The 20,844-nt window shown below is 39.2% G+C and overlaps 4 protein-coding genes across 5 annotated transcripts in view; 3 read left to right on the top strand and 1 right to left on the bottom strand.

The window, feature by feature from the left end:
• The first annotated feature begins 580 nt into the window (after positions 1–580).
• msrb2 (methionine sulfoxide reductase B2) lies at positions 581–3,332 on the top strand. The gene is made up of 5 exons (XM_042510672.2): positions 581–815; positions 1,380–1,477; positions 1,809–1,885; positions 2,299–2,446; positions 2,622–3,332. The coding sequence occupies exons 1-5, from the start codon at positions 701–703 to the stop codon at positions 2,751–2,753; spliced, it is 570 nt and encodes a 189-aa protein (XP_042366606.2). The 5' UTR covers positions 581–700; the 3' UTR covers positions 2,754–3,332.
• Positions 3,333–3,552: 220 nt separating this feature from the next.
• c8g (complement component 8, gamma polypeptide) lies at positions 3,553–8,639 on the top strand. Its single transcript, XM_042510473.2, has 7 exons — positions 3,553–3,880; positions 5,275–5,420; positions 5,879–5,949; positions 6,030–6,137; positions 6,239–6,343; positions 7,432–7,467; positions 8,463–8,639. The coding sequence occupies exons 1-7, from the start codon at positions 3,698–3,700 to the stop codon at positions 8,480–8,482; spliced, it is 669 nt and encodes a 222-aa protein (XP_042366407.1). The 5' UTR covers positions 3,553–3,697; the 3' UTR covers positions 8,483–8,639.
• A 2,506-nt stretch (positions 8,640–11,145) lies between these two features.
• Positions 11,146–12,803, top strand: ptgdsb.1 (prostaglandin D2 synthase b, tandem duplicate 1). The gene is made up of 6 exons (XM_042510552.2): positions 11,146–11,309; positions 11,600–11,739; positions 11,843–11,922; positions 12,006–12,119; positions 12,209–12,310; positions 12,418–12,803. Exons 1-6 carry the CDS (start codon positions 11,214–11,216, stop codon positions 12,435–12,437), a joined length of 552 nt encoding a protein of 183 aa, XP_042366486.1. The 5' UTR covers positions 11,146–11,213; the 3' UTR covers positions 12,438–12,803.
• Positions 12,804–16,367: 3,564 nt separating this feature from the next.
• The window catches only part of cntnap2a (contactin associated protein 2a), a 376,461-nt gene continuing 371,984 nt past the window's right edge, over positions 16,368–20,844 (bottom strand). For both annotated transcript variants that reach the window (XM_088071612.1, XM_042510367.2), the window contains 2 exons: positions 20,725–20,796; positions 16,368–18,887 (listed from right to left, as the gene is read on the bottom strand). In XM_088071612.1, the coding sequence (XP_087927738.1) occupies positions 18,688–18,887; positions 20,725–20,796 (272 nt within the window). In that variant the 3' untranslated portion in view covers positions 16,368–18,687. The remainder of the gene's footprint in view (positions 18,888–20,724; positions 20,797–20,844) is intronic.

The raw sequence follows: 20,844 nt of genomic DNA, 5'->3' as shown, positions 1-20,844 counted from the left end.
ATTTCAAGGAAAACATATTTTTGTCCAGAGACATACTCACGCACAGCTATTATTATTTCAATATGACAATTAATAATTAATCTGGAAAGTTTAAAAAAAAAAAAAGGTTTTAAGCTGTCGGAGAGTATTAAAAAAACAACAACATGAAAATAGTTCTTGTTGCTCAAAAACAAAATTTACAAAAAAAGAAAGAAAGACATTCATGGGGTGGGATCCCCCTGAGCCCCCTACAGTGGTCTGGGCTAAGCCCACAAAGTCTTCAAATCCTGGTAACACCCCTGCATATGTTCACAAGACTTGGATCCCTGCATGCACATATGGAGGGGTTATAGATTTACTAACAAATGTACAACACACTTATGGTAAATGTAGGTCAAAAGCAAATATGTTATTTGTGAAACTGGGCTATCAAACTGACTTTACAACTTCACAAACCAGCTTTTTCCCCCAGTTCGCCCTTTTTTCTCAAGCCATAAAGCGGCTACAGCATTATGATGCTCTTTGCACGTTATCTGGCAATAAAATCCAGTGAACCAATCTGCCCTATATAGCTGGCGGTGTGATTTTTGACCGGGTCACACGAGGGAGGACCAGCGCGAACTCGCCGCAGCGTGAACAATCCCGCTGCACTTGGCTCCACTGATATCAGCTGCGCTTGACTTTAGACAGACTTGACACCACAGCAGCGGCAGCAGTAAACATGTCCCGTTTCGCCGTCCGACTCTTCAAACTAGTTTCTCAGCACGCGACAGCCAGATCCGCGGTGTTACCGAGGAGGATTTCGGTTTCCATCCGGCCTGTGTCCACGTCTCAAGGTACTGAGGAACTTATAATTTCTTTACTGTCACTTTTTTGTGTAGAAGGTCTGAGTTTCCAATGGTGTAAACTCATGCAGGTGCACCATGCTGCAGTTTTCTTAAGAATAACAAATATGCAGCATTAAGTTATTGATTGTGTAAAAATGATTGTTTTCAGAGGTAGTGGGGTTTGCAGGCGTTAGCAGTACATTTGGGATTAGATAAACTTTTACTTTAGAAGTTAAGTGAAACTGTATTAACTGTTTTGTTCTGAAATGTTACCCTCTCCTCTGGTACCTTTCTGCCTTCAGCAGTACAGCTAATTATTTTCCAATTCAAATCCTAAGAAAAACAATCTTGATTTGTTATGGTGTTCAGTGTCTATGGTCTAAAGTTGTGGCTCCTATTTTGAAAAGATTCAAGAAATACTGCCATACCAAATGGTTTTAATTGTTTTTTGGTTGATTGATAAAAAAAATCATTTTTGTGTATTCAAGATACTTGATTGGACATAATGGCCTTCTATTATGTTCCATATGCACACAAAACTCCTTGGTGACGTTGTCATTATAACCCCTGCAGCCTTGCAGTCCCTCACTCGTTATAATGAGAGTACAGACTGGCAGAAGAAACTGACCCCAGAGCAGTATGTAGTCACCAGAGAGAAAGGCACTGAAGTGGTGAGTATAGCACACTAAATGTAGAAATGTGCAGTAATTTGTGTCAAACCAACATTAACTCTGTCTTCCACACAGACATACATATTTTCTGATAAAGACAGTTGCAGGTTGTCAAGTTCAACCAGGTCAGCTACAGCACTACTGATTTATAAATTAGAGGCTGCCTGAGGACAGCGTGTAATAAAAATAAGGATATTGTATTGCATTTACATAATCATTATCAGGTTTGAGGACACACAACTAATAACATGGTGAAATCCTCCTTTATGATTAGTTTTGTGTTTCTGCTCCTAATACTGTGTGTGTGTGTGTGTTCTGTGGGTGTTTTCAGCCCTTCAGTGGGATCTACCTTAACCACTTCGAAGTGGGGATGTACCACTGCGTCTGCTGTGATGCTCCACTTTTCAGGTAAGAGCACTTTAGTGTTAGGAAATACTTCCCCACATTTTTATGCAGACAGCAATGAGTGATTTTTTGTATTAGGGACTGTTCGTTATTTATGAGAGGGAGGGGTGATGTGGGGGGGTTCACTGAAAATCTACAAAAATCACACAATTTATAAAAGCCTGTAAAATATGGTTATTTGTGGTAGAGGGAGGGTCATGAACTTTCCCCCAGTTACTCAGGGAAAAGGTTCAAGGAAGAAATATTTGTAGCTGCAGGCATGGTCATGATATATATATATATATATATATATATAAAACACCCCAGCCACCCCTTCCACCCCTCTACTCTGATAAATTAATTACAGTCCCATAGATGTTGCTATCGAAATATATTAGCAGGTGCTGACTGAGAAAATGTTCCTCCTGTCTTGATAGTTCAGAGGCTAAGTATGACTCTGGGACAGGCTGGCCTGCATTCAAAGAGGCTCATGGGACATGGGAGCGGGACGAAAGCTCCGCCTCCATCATTCGTCGCCCTGACAACAGCCTTGGTAGCACTGGGACAGAGGTCCTTTGTAAAAATGTGAGTTGTTTTCTGAACTGTGAAGCCAAAGTTCACTTTGCTTAATGTAGATGATCTAGTTAATAGTTTTAGTAAATAAACCAATAATGTTTAAATTGTTTGTGTTTCTATACTATATTTATATTTTTGTAATTTTGTCTGGCTTATGACTTTTGTGTGTTTGTATTTAATGCAGTGTGATTCTCACCTGGGTCATGTGTTTGAAGACGGGCCGGACCCAACAGGTCAGCGGTTCTGTATCAACAGCGTGGCCCTCACTTTCAAACCTAGAGCAAACAACACACCTGAAAAGGATGAAAAGGACTAAAACACACAGTTATGTTTCAGTTCTCACCTGTTCTTTTATGACAAATTGAAGGACCATCTAAATGTCAGAGGATTCATTCCACGGTTCTGACAAACACATATTTACAAGTGAGAGCTTTTTGTGCCACAAAGTGTCTTAATAATTGCATTTTTGCAGGAAGAGGACTAAGAGAATTGATCTTGTCTCTTGTTAAAAAACACTGGATTTATGCACTGGAAGGAAGTCGACATACAGACCGTACATGCATCACACACACTAGTGTAATCAGCTTTCCTAATGAAAAACATACTTCCCCCCAAAAGTCACTGTATTAACTGTTTTCATTATTCACAAATGTTCATTCAGTTAGTCATTTTGTTTTCAAACTGAATGTATGACTGTCTATATGCCCGAAAAATGTCAAAATACACTGGCCTAAATTCATTAGACCTCTTTGTCTGTAGGTATTGCAAAACACAGTTATGCGATTGCTGCTTCATGTGTTTATCAGTCTGGAGTCACATTTACAGATCAAACTGCGTTATTTTCTGTGTTAGGAATTATGATGATAAGTTGTCAATAAATTCACATTTTTGTGTATTATCTGTGGTCATGCTTTACTGATAGTCGAGTTTATTAAGATTTTAAAGTCAGTATTTAATAAGGATTTGTTGCTGCCCCCTTCAGATGTGCACACTGCAGTAAGTACTGCAGTATGGCCTCATCTCTGCTGGTAAACCAAGTTAATATTTAACCGAAAAAGCCATCCTCTGTTTCACATTGTTTGCCTCATGCTCTCTGTCTGTTGATGCATTTTGGGAAATTTGGGGATTGGGAAAAGTTCAAACAGAGACAGGGGAAACAGAAAGAGTTAAGGAAAGAAAAGAAGAGTTAGTATACAGGAACCCGAGCAGTCCCTCAGGAAGAGAAGACTGTCTCTTGAGTGTATTATTGTCAGTGCTAGGATGGCTGGAGTATGGCGTAGCGTGTTGGCAGTGGCGGTGTTGATGTGTGTGTGTCTGTGGGGCGCCACTGAAGCTGTAGGGGGGGCTAAGAGTCGACCGCGACCCCAGAGACGACCTCGCAAGAAACCAAAGGTTGACCCTATCGACTTGACCCCGGCTGCACAGAACATAGACATACAACAGGTAAAAAACTGGAGGAAGGGGCAAAGTATAGACACCTCTTCGTGTGTGTTTGGCTTGTGTATTATTTCTATGATTGTGTATTAAGTGTTTTTTTTCTTCTTCTATGTTTTGATGTTTGTTATTGGTGCCTTTAAATCAAGCTACAGAACTAAATAGGTAGAGTGCCCTGATTGGATATGTTCTAGCATTAAATGACTATTTTAAACTTTCATTTAAAGTTTAGTTATGACAAGGCTGGAAAAAAGTTTATGAAAAAGCTGCACTGAAAAGAAAGAACATCTTTTTTTGATAAAAGATAAAGCGCTGTTTCCAGGCAGAAAACTGCAGACTGCAAACACAAAACAGTTGACTGTGCCTTTAACTGACCTTTGCACACTGACGACGTGATTCTGTTTCTCACTTGTCTGTACCAGAATGCATCAACAACACAAACCGACAGGATTGCAAAATAATATGTGGAAACCATGACAAATCGCCTCAGCAGAACAGCCAAAAAGACCTAATATTATTTTGAGGAGAACATGGGGGGAGTGAACTTTGTGATGCATGGACCAATTTGTACATATGCCATCTATCGACTAATGTAGCAGGTATTTGTCTTAATCTAACATAGTGTCAAATGTAAAAGGTTACCAAAACAAATGACATTAAATGCAAATTTAGGAGGCTGATCAGCAAGTATTTTTCCAGAAGTCTGGACATCCAGACATCTTAGTCTCCTTAATCCCATTAATATTTGGAACACATGCCTTAGTCCCCTCCAAAAGAAACACAGAAGTAGTAGAGGACTTTTATTTTGACAAAATGAAACACATTTACGCCACAGATTGTTGTCAAAAAGGCACAAACTGATGCATAAAAAATCACCAAAGTTCAGAAAATGAAGTGTTTGATGCTCAAATATTTCTGGCAGAGGGCCCGCAAATCCTTGTTACATGTGTGTCCCCGCTAGTGTTGAAAAACAAACAAACAAAAAAAAAACCTACGCCCTTGTGGTTATGGATTAGTGCGGGGTCTGGCAATGGACATGCTTGTGTAATTGTGTCAATATGGTGTTTTTGGCAATAAGGGGGATTTTTCAATGAAATAGGAACTGAACACAACCAAAGATAATTAACCGGGACATTCGAAGCAGATGTATCCTTTTTGCTAGAAAAACCGAGAGTTTATTTTTGCATAAAAATACTCAGTCTAAGTTCATCTGACTGTGGTAAACTAGAGCAAATCCTATATAAAAAGGATTTTGTTTGATATGAGGAAATAAAAAAAAAAAAAAAAAGAAGAAAAAGAAAGAAACAACCAAAATGTATTTTCCACTTGAAATTATTATATTTAAGGTTTAGGAGATATTTTCCTCTGTCTCTGTTGCCTAATCCTACTTTTATGTGTTACAGATGACAGGAACATGGTACCTGCTTAACACCGCCTCCAAATGCTCTTACCTGATGAATCATGGAACCAAGGTGGAGCCCACAGTCATGACCCTCACACGTCCCTCTGCCTCTGACCAAACGCTGTCTGTTAGCACAAAAACACGACAGTAAGTATGCATGTAGCTTGCTGGGACTCTTCAGTACCATGATTTATCAGCAGAGGGGGCAAATATGCCACAAATCCCTCTACACTCCTCATTCTGCACTGACTTCACTTATCAGCCACATGTGTTTGATTTTATTTCTGTATCCTCTGAAACAGGAAGGAGGTAGAACAGTTAAATCTTTTCCTTATAATCTGAAAAAACTTTTAGGTCGTCCTGACCTGGCGCAAGCAGAATAACAGAGGGTACAATACGCAATTGAAATGGAAAAAGTGTGTCTTTGCGTGACATGTTGGCATTTGAGTGTTATGAATCATTTTGGCCCAAGAAGAGGAAAACAGGGTTTTGTTTTTGTCCTTTTCTCATGCAGCATTAGAAAGTTGGTTAAATTTGAGGCCTGAAGACGATGCATGTGTTTAGATTGTGCAACAGTGTAAAATGTCACACTGTTGTCTCCTCAGTAATCACCAGTGTTGGGAGATATTACAGGTCTACGATCTAACGCCAACTCCAGGAAAGCTGACACTTAAAGGTCAGTGCCTCCCTTATCAAAAAATGATTGATAAACTGCAGTGCAATGCAGCATCCCTTCATCCTATCATTTTCCACCAGGAGCTCGTCCTGAGCTGAACATTGAGATAGTGATCGGCGAGACGGACTACACCTCCTATGCGATCATGTATTACCAGAAACGGGACAAGATCACCATGAAACTCTATGGTTTGTTCTTTATTTGGTATTTTAGATGTAAAATAAAGGAAGAAGTTTTGATAATGTTGCATTTGTAAAGTCATTATGTTTGTTTTGTGCTCTGTGTGCAGGCAGGTCTACAGACAATTTGTCAGAGCCAATGCTGACCAAGTTTGAGCAGCTTGCTGAAAAACAGGGTTTGGGCCTTGCATACCTCTTCCCCTTCCCCACATACAGTACGTACATGTACAGTTGAAAATAAAATGAATTAAACTGTGTTAGCAGCTGTATAATTTAACATTTGAATTGACACAATATGTCTCAGCAGCTCAGAATCAAGCATATTTGTAAAGGAAGTTTGGAATATCTTGTGCTACTTTTCAAAATTAAATTTACAGTAGCTGTATGCAACAGTCTGAGCAAATCCATGATTCAGAGGTTGTCTGCATATGGCTCTCAACATGGAGGTGGCTGAGCCTGCAGCTAATGTTGCTAAAAGTACAAACAGTGCTAGTGTTTACCCGGTGGGCAACTGAGGGATGGGTGCTACACTTTCAAAAAGATGCCATTTCAATATCAGCAGTAACTGCCATATGAGTGCAGGGCAGGGCTTCGTCGATTAGCTAGCCAGTGGGATACACACAAATTGACCCACAAGCACTAACGCGTGCTATATTAAAGGTCCAGTATGTAGGATTTAAGGGGACATATTGGCAGAAATGGAATCTAATATAATATAGATTAGAAAAATAGATTTTCTTATGTATATAATCACCTGAAAATAAGAATCATTGTGTTTTCATTCCATTAGAATGACTTGTTTATTTTATAAAGGGAGCAGATCCTTGTCCAACGAGATCCCCATATAGTGTCACCATGTTACTGCAGTAGCCCAGAAAGGGAAAACTAAACCCTGACTCTATATAGGGCCATTAACGTACTCCTATGGCCATTGTATTTGGAATCCCCTAAACAAAGAGCAAAACCGTTTTTTTTTCCATATTAAATCACCCGTTCTGTTTGTTTTGGAAAGGGAGAGACCTCTGTGGATAATTAGGTTCCCAATTAAAAAAAGCCCTAATCAATTAATACTGAAGGAACTCCAACCAGGAGAAGTTTCAACTGGTTGCAAATTGCAAACTTCACTGCTAAACATCTCCCTACATCTTAGGTTTACATTTTTCTTTAATGTTCTGAATAACACATATAGCTCATTTGAAACAATTGAAACACACTGTGCTAAAGACAATGATATAAAGGATGAGTATGTAGTCTTACAATTGCCTCAGCTGAATTTAAAAACTGTACTTTTTTTCTTCTCTAGGTCACTGTGGTGATGTGGACCAGGACCATGTCATAAGTAAGTCAAAAGTGTAAAAAAAAACCGAGATGGCCATAATAATTAAATAGAATAAAAACGTGGTGATTATAGAACTGACATAAAAAATGGACACAGGTGAGTGGAGTAGTTGCAAATTTTTGAACACGTGTAAAATGCCACTTTCAGACACTGCCACTTTTTTGGAAACTGAAGAGAGCATCAAATAATATTCAGTTCTTTAGCTGTCAGTGTAGCTTGCAGGCTTAATGTATAGTCCATCTAATATTTCCACAGGTCATGCACACTGCAGTTTGTTCAGAATCTTGTCTGGGCTCTGTGAGGCTCCAGACGTATTTCATGCATTTCATCTTATTCAGTGTAACGGATGCTTTACTGGGTCTGTGCATTATATGTCAATCATCATTTTACCTTACAGCTGCAGTTCAGAGTGCAGGCGCTGAAAGATAACATATGTTTTCCCCAGCCCTGTTCCTCTTTGACAAATAATTTGTATTTAATAAGTAATATTACTATTTGTCAAAAATATAAATGTTTCTGCAGCAATGCCAATGAGGTTAGGTTACAGTATAGTACTGTATCTGAATTATGTGATTATGATTGTTTAATGGAATTACTGGATTGTAAAATTTGACTTTTTTATTGTTGTTAGATGACAGATAATATCTTACAATTTTTGTATTCAAAGGATATTTCTACCATTCTTGCCATGGTAACGTTTCATAATACCTTAACAAAATGTTAAAATGTTGTAGGCGAGCCCAAGAACTTTAAATAAGCTATTATATCACAAGCAAGCAAGAGACACAAAGAGAGAGAGATTGGTTGAGAGCAGCTTTAAGGAAATCAATGACCTGCTGTGAACCCAAATACTTTTCACGTTTGCGCCTGCAGCCTGTGCATGTGTTGGGTTCAGTTATTTAAACATTGTCAACAACATGTTATCCAATCTCCACTCCCTGATTAAAACAGCAGCATTGCTTCTATGTAATTTAACCTGTCACTCTTTGTTTCAGACTGTGTCCCCACATGCTGAGGAGGCAGAGTTTTGCAACAGACACATCCATCCTTGCAGAGTTCCACAGTTCTTATGCAAATATTATATAATTTAAGTTGCTGAAAGACCAAGGTCTTAAAATTGTAAAACTGTAAACATTATCCATCACAGATAAATAAAACCAAATGGAGCACAATCATGTTGTTGTCGGATGTTTTCAGTTTTACAAAAACCCACAATGGGCCTCATCCGCCACTAGCTGATTCTCATGCATGACTTATTGTTGTGTTAACACCATCCCATCGTTTTAGGCTGAGATTTGAGATCATTCAGTGTGTGTGTCTGCATACATGCTTTTTAGGGTGTGTTTGAGGACACTTAAGAGTTGGGGGTGGGGGTGGGAGTTAATGTAGCCCAGATGTGGAGCCCAAAAGGGGTTGTGAGAGTTTAGTTACAAAACTAGGCTACCAAATGTCTTTTACACTGCCCCTAGCTCCACCCAGCACCTCTGTGTCCGTGTGAGTTACATAACCAGCGAACTGCAAGTCAGCGCCTGCCTTGTCTCTTAGCTGAGTCTATCAAAGAGTTTTTGCCAATGAAGAATTTGTAGCCAATCAGCTCATTACATATTACATAATGTGGATTACCTAATTTATTATATAGTGATGGATTTTGGGGGTATTGTTTAACACATAAAGCAGAGATTTCATTTAAAAACAAGATGATGCAGTTCACGCAACTCTCTTCTCACTTCTCACTTCTCACTGTTATTACACAACTAGAAGGGGAACTATGACAATTTTCAAAATTCATTCATGTTTTTCCTATGGTTTAAAATCCAAAAATATTAGTAAACATGAACAACTCTCTGCAAAATCCAAAAACTTAAGTGCTAAAACTCAAATTTGTGACTCTACCCTATGACATTACAAGCATGAGACTAATTTTCTGCATCTGTGTGTCTGAAAAGGGCCGCTTTGGTCCATGTGACACAAATGTCATAATCCGCCCATGTTCGCGAGGGTCCGCACGGACCCCTATGCAGATGTCCAAGTGAAGCACATTTTTTAGAACCATACAGACCATATACATAACAAGCACGCCAACTGTGCATGCTCCACACTCTTGTTCTGAACTCAAATCCAGTCCAAAATACAGCAGTTAAGCTGGATGCAGCCTTCTCACCATAAGTGACAAATTTTTAAGTTGGATATTTAATGGATATCCACTCCAGACTGAGCAGCATTTTCTTATACCCATTTTCCATCAAAATAAGCGTGTGCTCACAGTTTTTTTAAAACAGTAAAAACCCACTTAGAATAGGCTATCCCTTTGCCAGTAGAGCAGAGCTATGTACACGGCTCTGCAGCAGACAAGTATGCCTTTCTGTGTTGTTGTGGGTATATTTTAGTGTCACGTTTCACGTCACAGACAGGCCAGCAAACAGGTAAACAGTAGAAATCAGCACAGATGGAGGCCTGCGAAACTTAACAGCAGCTACTTCTATTTAACCATAATTTACTTTTTTGGTTACTCTTTCAAACTCAGTAAAGACTAATCTAGATTGATGTTGGAGGGCTGACAGTAATTTTGTCATTGCATTTCACTGGTTAAGAAGCTAAAATTAACACGTTCACCTGGTTGTGGTGTTTCTATCAATTCCTACTGCTAATTCTGCCTACAAGTCATTTGATGTGGATGTAAACGCCAATTGTACACTTTCCCATTGCATTAAAAAGCCAGGTGTTAGTGGGTGTAAGCAGGTTTTTGTGCAGTGGAAAAGAGGCTTTAGTCTCACTTTTACTCTACGTAGGCAGTAGGAGGATAGTAAGCTCACCTCCCAGCCCTCCTGTTTACTGCTAATGGCTCACATGGACCTCCAATTCTACTATAATACGTATCTGCACGATCACAGCTAGCCACTGACTGATATATGTCCAGGCTTATACTATATAGTAGTATATAGTAGCTCATGTTCACAAATGTTGATTTAGCTTGAGTAGACCATAGAAATAACATACTAGAATTCTAAATTTAGGTGTCTCCCTTTAAGTTACTCATATTTTAAAGGTTTTATGAAACTGTTAACACTCAAAATGAACTGCGGAGAAAAAGCAAATAATTATAGGCGATGCTGGCAGCCTTTTATGGGAAATGGTAACCATGCACAATATCACTGTCTGAATGCATCTGGCATTAGCTGCAAGGGAATTCATATTTAGTACATTTTAATCTTATTTTAGGTGGATTTTATTGGCTCATAGAGCTGATTTGAGTACTCTTTCGAGGAAGTTCAGTAAAAGTGCCTCTGAACTCTTATTGTGTATGTGGTGTGTTTCTTGAGCTTTCTTGTGCCATATGGTGAAGAAATTTGTACTCTTACCAAACAGCTGTTTTGATAGTCAAGGCATGCCTGAGCATTTGTGCTGGAGGAGGGGGAAAGAGAGGGGTGTTAAAAGAACCCTATTATGTGCCCACTCTTCCTTTTTTTCCCCTTTCCTCCCCCCATTCTTCCCTCCTCGCCTCCCCCGCTTCCATCCACACGTGCCAGTTGTGTAACGGCAGTGATTTGCATGCTGGTGAGTGAAGGCCAAAGAGTTTTTGTAATGCAAAAGCTCGCAGTAGGAGGTGGGAGGAGACAGAAGGACAAGGAGGGGATGGGGAGCAGGACTCTGCAGGATATAAGGAGCCCCATACTTGCCTTTTCTGACACACCTCTCCCTGATACTTCATTCACTGCTGAAGAAGCCCAGAACACAAAGGAGAAGCCATGAGGAACACACTGCTGAAGATGCTGGCCGCCCTGATGTGTGCAATGGCTGCCTGTGCCGATGTCACGCCTGTAGCAGACTTCGACCTGCAGAAGGTAAGAGAGAGACAGAGACATTACCAACATCGCAAGACATATTGATTACTAACAGCTGAAATCACCACAGATCAACAAAGAGAGAAGTAAGACGGAGTTATTTGAATCTGAGGTTGGCTGATATGATCAATAGAATCACCCAATGTGTAAAATCTTACTGAAAGAATAATTTATAAGAAACATAAGGGTTGTGTAAAAATTGTGCTGCAGTTCAGATAAACTTAAAATATTATGTTCTGATTGAGTGAAAAAATGTTAACCCCTTTTTCCTTCGTCTGTCTTTCTTTTAGATGGCAGGTAAGTGGTTCATGGTTGGCTTTGCCACCAACGCCCAGTGGTTTGTGAACCACAAGGCAGGGATGAAGATGGGCACTGCTGTATTAACTCCAACTGACGGAGGAGACCTGGACCTTTCTTATGCCAACCTGAAGTGAGTGATTTATGTGCAATTATACCCTAAAATAAAAAAAAATCCTGATGTTTTGTGTGGTAGAATAAACAGCTTAATAATCTGATCCCTTTCTCTCTTTTAGTGCTGATGGTTCCTGCTGGAGAATGACTCACCTTGCAAAGAAAACAGAGACTCCTGGACAATTCACCTTCCACAGTCAGGGTAAGAAGGGCACACACAAACACACCAGACAGACGCAAACTGTAAAATTCAACAGCCTGACCTTTCTATGTCTGCTTCATCAGTTTGGAACAATGATAACGACATGCGCATCATCGACGTTGTGTACGATGAGTATGCTCTGGTACACACTATCAAGACAAAGGACGGAGTGTCTGAGGTCCTCAACAAGCTTTACAGTAAGTCTGGATCAGTCATGAGGAAGCAGCCCTGAAGAAAAGCATTGTGTGCCGTATTTGGTGAAGGTTAACTCATTCTGTGTTTGCAGGTCGCTCCACTGAGGCCAGTCCCGAACTGCAGCAGAAGTTCACACAGTTTGCCCTGCAAACTGGCATCCTCGCTGATAACATTGCCATCCTGCCTAAGAATGGTATGTAATTAACACAGAAACCTGCACTTTAACATAAATGCATTTAATCTGTGTATGAAAGTGGTTCAGACCTTCGCTCACTGGCCTTCTCATGTGTGTTGTCACAGCTGAGTGTCCCGCGGTGTGAAGAGTCCCCTGCTGTCCCTCATCTCTCGCGCTCTTAACTCCCAGCCTTTCATCACAGTGGAGTCTTGTTTCCCCCTCACTGTGATGTCTGCGTCGACACAAAGCCACACCTAAGACAACGAAACTTTTCGCACGATTCCTTGCTTCCTACCAAAGATCCAAATCCTCGACCCCTCCAGCTCACGCAATAACTGTGGCACCGAGTGGAACGATAAAGGGCTGATGGTGAAACAAAGGGAAGAAACACATGAGACTGTGAAAGCTGTTGGTTTACCTTTTTGGACAAGTGTGCCTTTTGTAACTGCTGATTTTCTTTTGTAGTGTTTTATTTTTTGTTGAAATAAAGCCATTAAAAATGTTAAATGAATGGTTCAATGTTGAGAATGATTCTTTTGGTGGAAAAACAATGCATCACACACTCAGGTCTGTGAACTGCTGAGTGTAAAATCAATTCTGTAAAGTATGGTAAACAAGACTGCCACCTATTGGTTCATTAACGGGTATAACACCAGATCCCCAGAAGTAAAAAGTCTTTTTCAATATTATGCTTTTGTCAATCCAAATAAATAAACAAATAAACAAACAAACAGATAAAATAAAAAAAAAAACTACATAATGCTACCAAGAGCAGAAAATGAAACTATTTAGATTTTACACATCACAAGCTGGCTTTTCACTAAAATTTTAACTTTGATAAAATTGGCGAAAGAAAATGCAAATTCATGTGCTTCCACAACTATTACCACAATATTAAGAGTTGTTTGATCAAAGTAAGCAATGGGTGGTGCTAAATCCTCAATCAGGTGACACAAATTGACATAATAAAAAAGCGTGCCAGTCAGTCCTCAATTGAAGGAAAAACAACTGACATACAGTACAGTAATAGCCAAGCCCCTCGGTTCAGCGCCAGGTGTCGAAGCCATTTTTACATATTGGCCAAACGTGAAATCACAACTTCCCTGTTCATCGACTGATGCCTGTATCAATTTCTCTGTATGCATCCAAGATGTAGCCATCTGAAAAAAAAATAATATTTTGTGCGGTAACATTTGTCCAGTAACAATTGTTAACTTCAACAAAGCTTAATGGTATGCGTTCACAGGGTGTTATTTATTTTGTTTGTCCTGATGGGATGTACTGCTTACAAGTGACAACTGCCACAGCTGAAAAATAACAGTAGCACAGAAGTGCCAAAAACTAGCCACTTCAGGCTGGCTCCAAAACAGAGTCAATCCCCTCTAGGCCTCATCATGGAGGTCACCAGGTCACCAAGGTCAGGACCTAGGTAGCCTATTTTTTCTATGTTGTATACCTAAAAATAACTTTCATGTGGCAATTGAAAATATATTACAACACCAAGAGAACATCATGCTCCTTCAGTACAGGACAGGTACTCCCAGAAAATACCCAAGTACTGTATAAGTATTATTACCTCACACCACTGGTCATGACACATACAAAAACAGATCATGTATGTTACTGCCCTGTGACATGGATCTCCAAACGTCTAAAAATATACGTATTTAGAGAAATAAAAAACTTTCATGCCCCTCTAACAAGCTTAGTTTTTGGACCTTTTCTAAGACCCAGCATACAGTGCTGGCCCTCATGTTTAGATGTCCATATTTACAGCAGAAATAAATGCATTTACGGCCTTTCATGACAACTGCGTTGCTACAGTCCACGAGTCAGAGCCACAGCTTTACCTGTGCTGCAGGTGAGGTCACCTCAGGCTTAAATCAACCAACATGGCGACGGCCGAAATGCCAAACACGAAGCTTCAAAAAACAGTCCACAAATCAGTGAGTGATATCACCATAGCTAAATCCATTATTGTATACAGTCTATGGCGGCTTTCCAGCACTGGTTGCTAGTTCGGTGTGTCGTTAGTTTACGTTTTTTGCGAGTTTCCAGAAGCGGCGAGTCAGGCTGGACCCCCCAAATGAGCATAAACTAGCCAAGATACAAATTTATGCAAATGAGGAGCGAAAGCCCGCCTCTTAAAACGCAACACCGCGCTGCCAGAAACATTAGCTTACAAAGACAATACATGAAAAGCGCAGAAATGACAGAAACTTTGGACACGTACCTCAACACACCTGCGTCTCCGACCAGACTGTAACCAAGTTGCATTATGGGTAATGTAGCTAATGTGTGGAATGGATATGTAAATGAAGTTGTTGCTGCGGGTCTGACAAGATGTGTAGCTTTAAATTGGTTTAGTACTGTTTTCAGAAGATTAGGTAAACAAAAACACGAGGTCAGCTGACAGTTGTGGTAGAGAAGAACGCACGCACGTACGTACGTACGTACGCACACACGCACACAGGATATTGACTAAGCAGCTGCTAAAGGTCATGCTAGGTATCATTCACATTCATTTCTAACACTATTGCAGTCAAACATTCAAGTTAATGTGACGAACAAATACCAAGAAAATCAATAAGCACCTTTCTAAAGGCTGTAAAGCTAATGCTTTAAATTTTTTGTCCTCTCTGTTATCTGTGTCCTCAGTCCTTCAGAGGTCATTTTTATGCTTTTGTACAGCCTTATTACCGAGGCTGTCTACCAATTAGGCCTACAAAAAGTATTTAAGTGTATTGGCTGTAATTATTTTTAGTTTTGAGACAGTGTTTTCTCTTATATATCCTGTTTTCTGACAGTTGATGTAGTTGTGATTTAGTGCGTACAGTCACTCTTACAGGGATAAATAAAGTATAACGTATTTCCACTGAATTTTGTTGATGCTGGTTCACAAGAAGCTGCACCATCTGACCACAGGGAGGCAGCCTATGACCAGAGCAGCTAAAACTACTCTCATTTCTCTCAGCATGTGATAAATGGAGGAAGGGCTGGCATTACATTCAGTCAGTTTAAGCAAAATTGCTTTATAAAGTGAGCCATTAGGGAATCTGTGTAGTTGTGATTCATTCCCTCGCACTCAGTGTCCTTGTTTCTCTCACTTCACCCTCAAGTTAAAGCAACCGAAAACGTTTAATTACAAGAATGAGGTCAAGCAGTGTCCTGCTTTAGGTGCAATTTGTTGGTCCAAGCGCAGCATGACAAATCATACTTTTCATTCAAACTGACAAACATTTATGAGTTGCAGCTTGGGGATTATCTTTTTTTTTTTTTTTTTTTTAATTTATTTTCAAATCATTTTCACTTAGTTAAGGAGCCAGTATATCTTGTTACAGCTGCTGACACTGTTAGAGGCATTTGCAGCCAATATTATAGCACAAGTTTTTGTGCAATTGAATTGCCTCTGTCAGAGTACTGGTGGAATTTTATAGGTTTTCAAATTAAGAAGATGAAAAATTGTAAACAAATGAAAAGAGACAATTTTTGAGAATAAAATACTCAATATACGGTATCGCAAGACACTGCGATAATCAGCATTTTCTTTCACATTAGGGGGTATAATGCTACGTTCAATTTACCTCAGAAGCCGAAGATCGGAGCTACAAATTACATCTGAGTTGACCGTATACCAGTAAGCAAGTAAGTAAAGAGTAAGTAAGTAAGAGTAATTAAGTAGGTAGGTAAGTATGTAAGTAAGCAAGCCCAGTAAGTTGGAAAAACCATGTTGTTAGATATGCATTATGCTATATTTTGCAACTTACAAACATTGTAGCACATGTCCACAGATAGAAACTGTGTGTGCTAAGGCCTAATATGAAGAGAGCAGTTCTAAAAAACAGTGAATTACGACAGCTTTAACAGCCGTTGGTGAGGTTCCTCCAACTTTCCGAGTCAGAAATCTGACATCAGTTGATGTTCCAGTGAAAATTTCTGACTGAGAACTTGGAAATTCTTCCTTCCCACATTAGGCCAAGGTATGCCATGGATGTCTTTCCCCCCTATGCTCTATATCCCGATCTGAAGATGTCTACATGTCAACATGATAGTTATACATAGAAAAAGACTGACATTAAAGATCAAACACTCTTTATTGAACTCAACAGAATTGAAAGCAAAACATGGGTTATGTCTCTTGGAGCTGATGATCCATCATCATCGTTATATTCAAACCACATAACAAGGGTGTGTGTGCGTATTAATGTAAAGTCTGAGTAATATAATTATTTAAAAAAAAAAGGAAAGTCACTGGTTTGCCTTCATGGGTGTGAAGTGTGAACGGAGAAAGTCTTCTTTGAGGCCGCGGTAGAAGGCAGGCTGAGTTCACCAGCTGTCCTAATGTCTCTGATAAAGTGACCTACAGTTAGCACTCAACCATGAGGCCACGACGATGTACAAAATCATTCATGAAACAGGAAGTCATGGCAGCAGATTTGACCAAACAGACATACAGAAAGCAAGTTTCACGAGGAAATAAAGTTGGCAGCAAATGTAACACATTGTTCTGTAAATGCTACGGTAAGGTAAACACACACAACGATGAGAGGAAATACAACATGGTTAGAAAATATGAATTGTACATCTTGTATGTTGGATGACGGTGGCACTGTTAGAGTGAAGCTCAGTTCATTGTTGAGGAAAGCAGCAGCCTCCTCATTCTGAACCCGTTGCTCTCATAATAGAACAAACAACCTTGACTCATGCTCTATCAAACATGCATGCTTGCGTGTTCATGTGCGTCACAGACGATAGGTGTAAACTTATGCATTGTATAGCGTGCAGCTCTCCTGTACATCAGGGTACCTTCTCCTGCTGCATAAGAATACACACTGCTACGCTTGAAAGTCAGACTTATTTAGGATTTAAGTGAAATTTGCCAGATTTTTTTTCACCCGAGCATTCTGAATTCATATTCAAGTTTCGACCGAGATTCATAGATAATTGAACAGAGCACCACGCAAATCAGAAAACATAAAGACACCTCTGATTAATGACAATTCATGCAGCAGCATCAAGTTATTGTAAGTTTGTGTTAAGTGGTCTGGGGCAAGGCGCTATGGCTCAACACCTTGAAGGCACAACGGATTAGAAAGCCAATTATCATCTTAACCTTTCCCAGATCTTGAACAAATATTAGGTTTTTATGATTTTTGTGTGTGTGTTTTTTTTTTGCTGCTTTGACCACTTAATACATAGAGTTTAGTGCACCAATAGTAACCATCAGTGTCAGGCAAGTTATTCGATCTCATCTGTGTAACCTTTTTCTAGCACTTCTCTATTTAATGTAACAAATCCTTTTCATCTGACCTGCACATATACGCACAGTTGCATGCACGCACTGCAAACTCACAGCCCAACGTTGGTCTAAGATGTCAAAGTCAAACATTTAACACAAAAATCAGAGCCGATCGGTAAATGACGAAAGACTCAAGTGTTTGGCAAAGAAACAAAACGGATTGCTCAAGTCTGAATGAGTAAAGGCGCACAATTTCACTCATCCCGAATGAAAAGAAAGCTGCCGTGCTGAGCTAAACCAACCATGGAGTGTCATGATTTCCCATCATGCTCTGAGAAACCCCTCTCTGCTTTCCCTCAGAAAGGAATGTCTCATACAATCTAATGTCTTGAGATTTAAACATAAAACTCTATATCTGATACATATATAATATAATGGACGGACATATAATGTAATAAAGATCTGAAATTTTCCTCTTAGTGTTTATGTAATGGACTCTGAATAAATCTTTTGAGAAAAAAGAAAAAAACAAAACAAAATATTGTATTTACAAAGTGAGTTTTGGCATCCATATTAAACTCTATATTACCACAATATAAGTGGCATGTCATTTGACGGATATGAGTGTTGACAGACTGGTGCAACCGCAGCCTGATGAATTTAAAAAAAAAAAGGAGAAGGGTTTGGCATGTTGATTTGATCATTTTTGATATAAGATTTTTTGTTAAAAAATAAAATCAAAACGCAACAGAGACTGGCAATAAATCTGTGCTATCACACGACCCAGTAAGTATAATTATTTGTCATATACAGTATTCAAAGGACTCCTGAAAACTCCCAAGCACGATACAAAGAAGGACAAGCCGGTTAGTATATACATGTACAGTCTCTTACAGCCGTGCTTCGCTGCATTAACTGTCCCTCTTTTCACTCTAATACTCTGGATATATAAAAAAACAAAACAAACAAACAAACAAAAAAAGATTTCTGTACACGTCTTTCTCACATCGCCGCCCTCTCTGGGAGATTATTGTCCTATTCAAAGGCCTTTCCTCCATCTCTCCTGTGATTGGTCATTGAATTAAACCTCCTCCGTCTCTGTGGCACCAGGTGGTTTGACGAATCACGTCCTGGCTCAAAGTCCCGCCATTGGCCATCAGATGAACCACTCCTTCTTTGATTCGTCGATGGTTTCTGGGTTGTCGGTGCCGATGATGGCCGTGTCTGCCGATTCTCCGGCGGACTCTCCGCTGCCCTTGGCCTCGTTGGTGTGGTAGGTGCCTTTGTGACGGAACATGTAGCGGATCAGGAACACCAGAGTGCATAAGATGGTGAAGATCACCACCGCGATAATGCCTGCAGAGGAAGCAGATGTCACGTGCACGAAATCAGGTGTTATTGTGAATTTTCAATCACTTGTACTACTTTTATTCCACCAACTTTGTCAAGGCAAGTTTATTTATAGAACACATTTCTGCAACAAGGCAATTCAAAGTGCTTTACATAACACATCAAAAGCATCGAGACAAAGTGCAAAAGAAACACATTATAAAAAGGACATTAAGATATAAAAATGAAAAGAGCTAGATAATGCAAAATACAAACAAGCGAAATATACTGAGACGAATATAAAATACAAGAATAAAAGTTACAGTATAGTGTAAGAAATGAAAAAATATATTTAAGAGCTGCAGCAAACATGCATGTTTGTCTAGGAGTTTGTTTCAAATAATGTGTCAAGATGTTCTCACTCCCAAATAAACTCCTGACTTTAACTCAGAAGTCCGCTCTTTTTTCCGGTGTAAAACCAAAAGTCAGTGAGGATGTTTAAATAACAAAGTGGTGTGCTAGCATGTGCAGCACGCTACATTATCGATCGCTAGTGATGTATGTGACATGGTGTAATAACAGCTTTAATTTTCATGCTGCAAAAGAGATGACAGAATTATACATAGCGCTGATAAAAAAAAAACCAACAATAAATTATTAATAATTTTACATGGTCTTGCTGGACTTAAAAACTGCACGATTAATGTATAAAGTCAAAAATAACCTTTATGACTGTATTCAGAGGATGTTCAAAACTTAAATGAGTCAGTATGAACTAAGAGGAACTTTACAGAGACAAAGATTAGAAGAAATGGAAAACAAGGATGTATAACAGTTGAAGGAGTTCATTTCTGGAATAGTTTTGAAAAGGAAATGGAAATGTGTAAAACCTCTAAAAAATTTAAAAAAAAACCAAAAAAAACAAAGGTGATTAAAAATTAAGATGATTGATATAAAACAGAGTTATGAGTGCCAAGTGTATATATGAATATTTGTTTGGGACTTTGTGATATAAAGAATATACATACATTTTATTTATGTTTTTGTTTCTTTCAATTTCATTATTGAGGCCTTGTCCACAAGGTCTCAAGCCGAAACACATCGGTCAAATAAAGGTGTTCCTCAAGTTACAAGTGTTGCTGGAGCTCTTTGACCTCTATAAGACTCTCTTCATTCTCCAAGCACCTTGGAAGTTGTGCCAGAAAATCCACTCTGTGTTTTCAATGTCATTATGTAAATCTGAAGAGGACCGTACAAAACAATTGGGTCGGCGATTTAAACTAAAGCTGAAGCCTACACCTTTATAGTCAGCAAAACTTGCTTTGCTGTGGTTTGGTTGGGTTTGTTATTGTCTTTTTTTCTAGTGTGTTTGTATTTGCAGAAGTTAGAAAACAACCTAAATTAACTGAACTGAACTGAACTAAACTGTACTAAACATAATGATATCAACTACTGTAGTTTTTTTAAGCCAAGCCATGGTGCTTTTCTAAAAAAAAACCTAACCACCTGCTTTTGTTGTCTATATTTACAAAAGTAAACCTAAAATTGAAGTTTTACAGATATTGTAGGTTTATTTTGAAAAATACTTGATGCATGTAACGAACTTTACATTTCCTTTGAAAACTAAAGCGTAATTTGTAATAGCGTAATGTGTGCTATGCTTAGTGCTGACTCTGGGGACACAAAGCACACCTGTCCCAGAAGACCTGAGAGGTCTCGATGGTTCATAGCGTAGCAGAAGGTCAGAAATGTATTTTGGCCCTGAACCACTCAGCGCCTTATTGAACATTTGTTGCTTTTCCTCTAATATATAATAATGAATGCAAATGCAGATCTAACTGCTTTAAGAAATGACATTCTTTACCTCCAATGATGGCTGAGTCTCTGTTGACTCCATCAGGAATCACTCTCTCCTCATTGAAGGGGAACTCTGCGTCTGAGCACAGCGAGAAGAAAATTCAAAGCGTACTTTCAAACATTAAGA

This window comes from Plectropomus leopardus, chromosome 21, assembly GCF_026936395.1.
Source record: "Plectropomus leopardus strain MGB_pleo_1.0 chromosome 21, ASM2693639v1, whole genome shotgun sequence".
Classification (NCBI taxonomy): domain Eukaryota; kingdom Metazoa; phylum Chordata; class Actinopteri; order Perciformes; family Serranidae; genus Plectropomus; species Plectropomus leopardus.
Note: the sequence above shows the minus strand (reverse complement) of the source record. Positions and strands in the feature narration are given on the sequence as shown.

Coding starts and splice junctions, on each gene's coding strand:
- msrb2 (XM_042510672.2), top strand. CDS start 701: ATGTCCCGTTTCGCCGTCCGACTCTTCAAACTAGTTTCTCAGCACGCG. Junction 816..1,379: donor GCCTGTGTCCACGTCTCAAG/GTACTGAGGAAC, acceptor TAACCCCTGCAG/CCTTGCAGTCCCTCACTCGT. Junction 2,447..2,621: donor CAGAGGTCCTTTGTAAAAAT/GTGAGTTGTTTT, acceptor TATTTAATGCAG/TGTGATTCTCACCTGGGTCA.
- c8g (XM_042510473.2), top strand. CDS start 3,698: ATGGCTGGAGTATGGCGTAGCGTGTTGGCAGTGGCGGTGTTGATGTGT. Junction 5,421..5,878: donor GTTAGCACAAAAACACGACA/GTAAGTATGCAT, acceptor TTGTCTCCTCAG/TAATCACCAGTGTTGGGAGA. Junction 7,468..8,462: donor GGACCAGGACCATGTCATAA/GTAAGTCAAAAG, acceptor TCTTTGTTTCAG/ACTGTGTCCCCACATGCTGA.
- ptgdsb.1 (XM_042510552.2), top strand. CDS start 11,214: ATGAGGAACACACTGCTGAAGATGCTGGCCGCCCTGATGTGTGCAATG. Junction 11,923..12,005: donor ATTCACCTTCCACAGTCAGG/GTAAGAAGGGCA, acceptor CTGCTTCATCAG/TTTGGAACAATGATAACGAC. Junction 12,311..12,417: donor TGCCATCCTGCCTAAGAATG/GTATGTAATTAA, acceptor GTGTTGTCACAG/CTGAGTGTCCCGCGGTGTGA.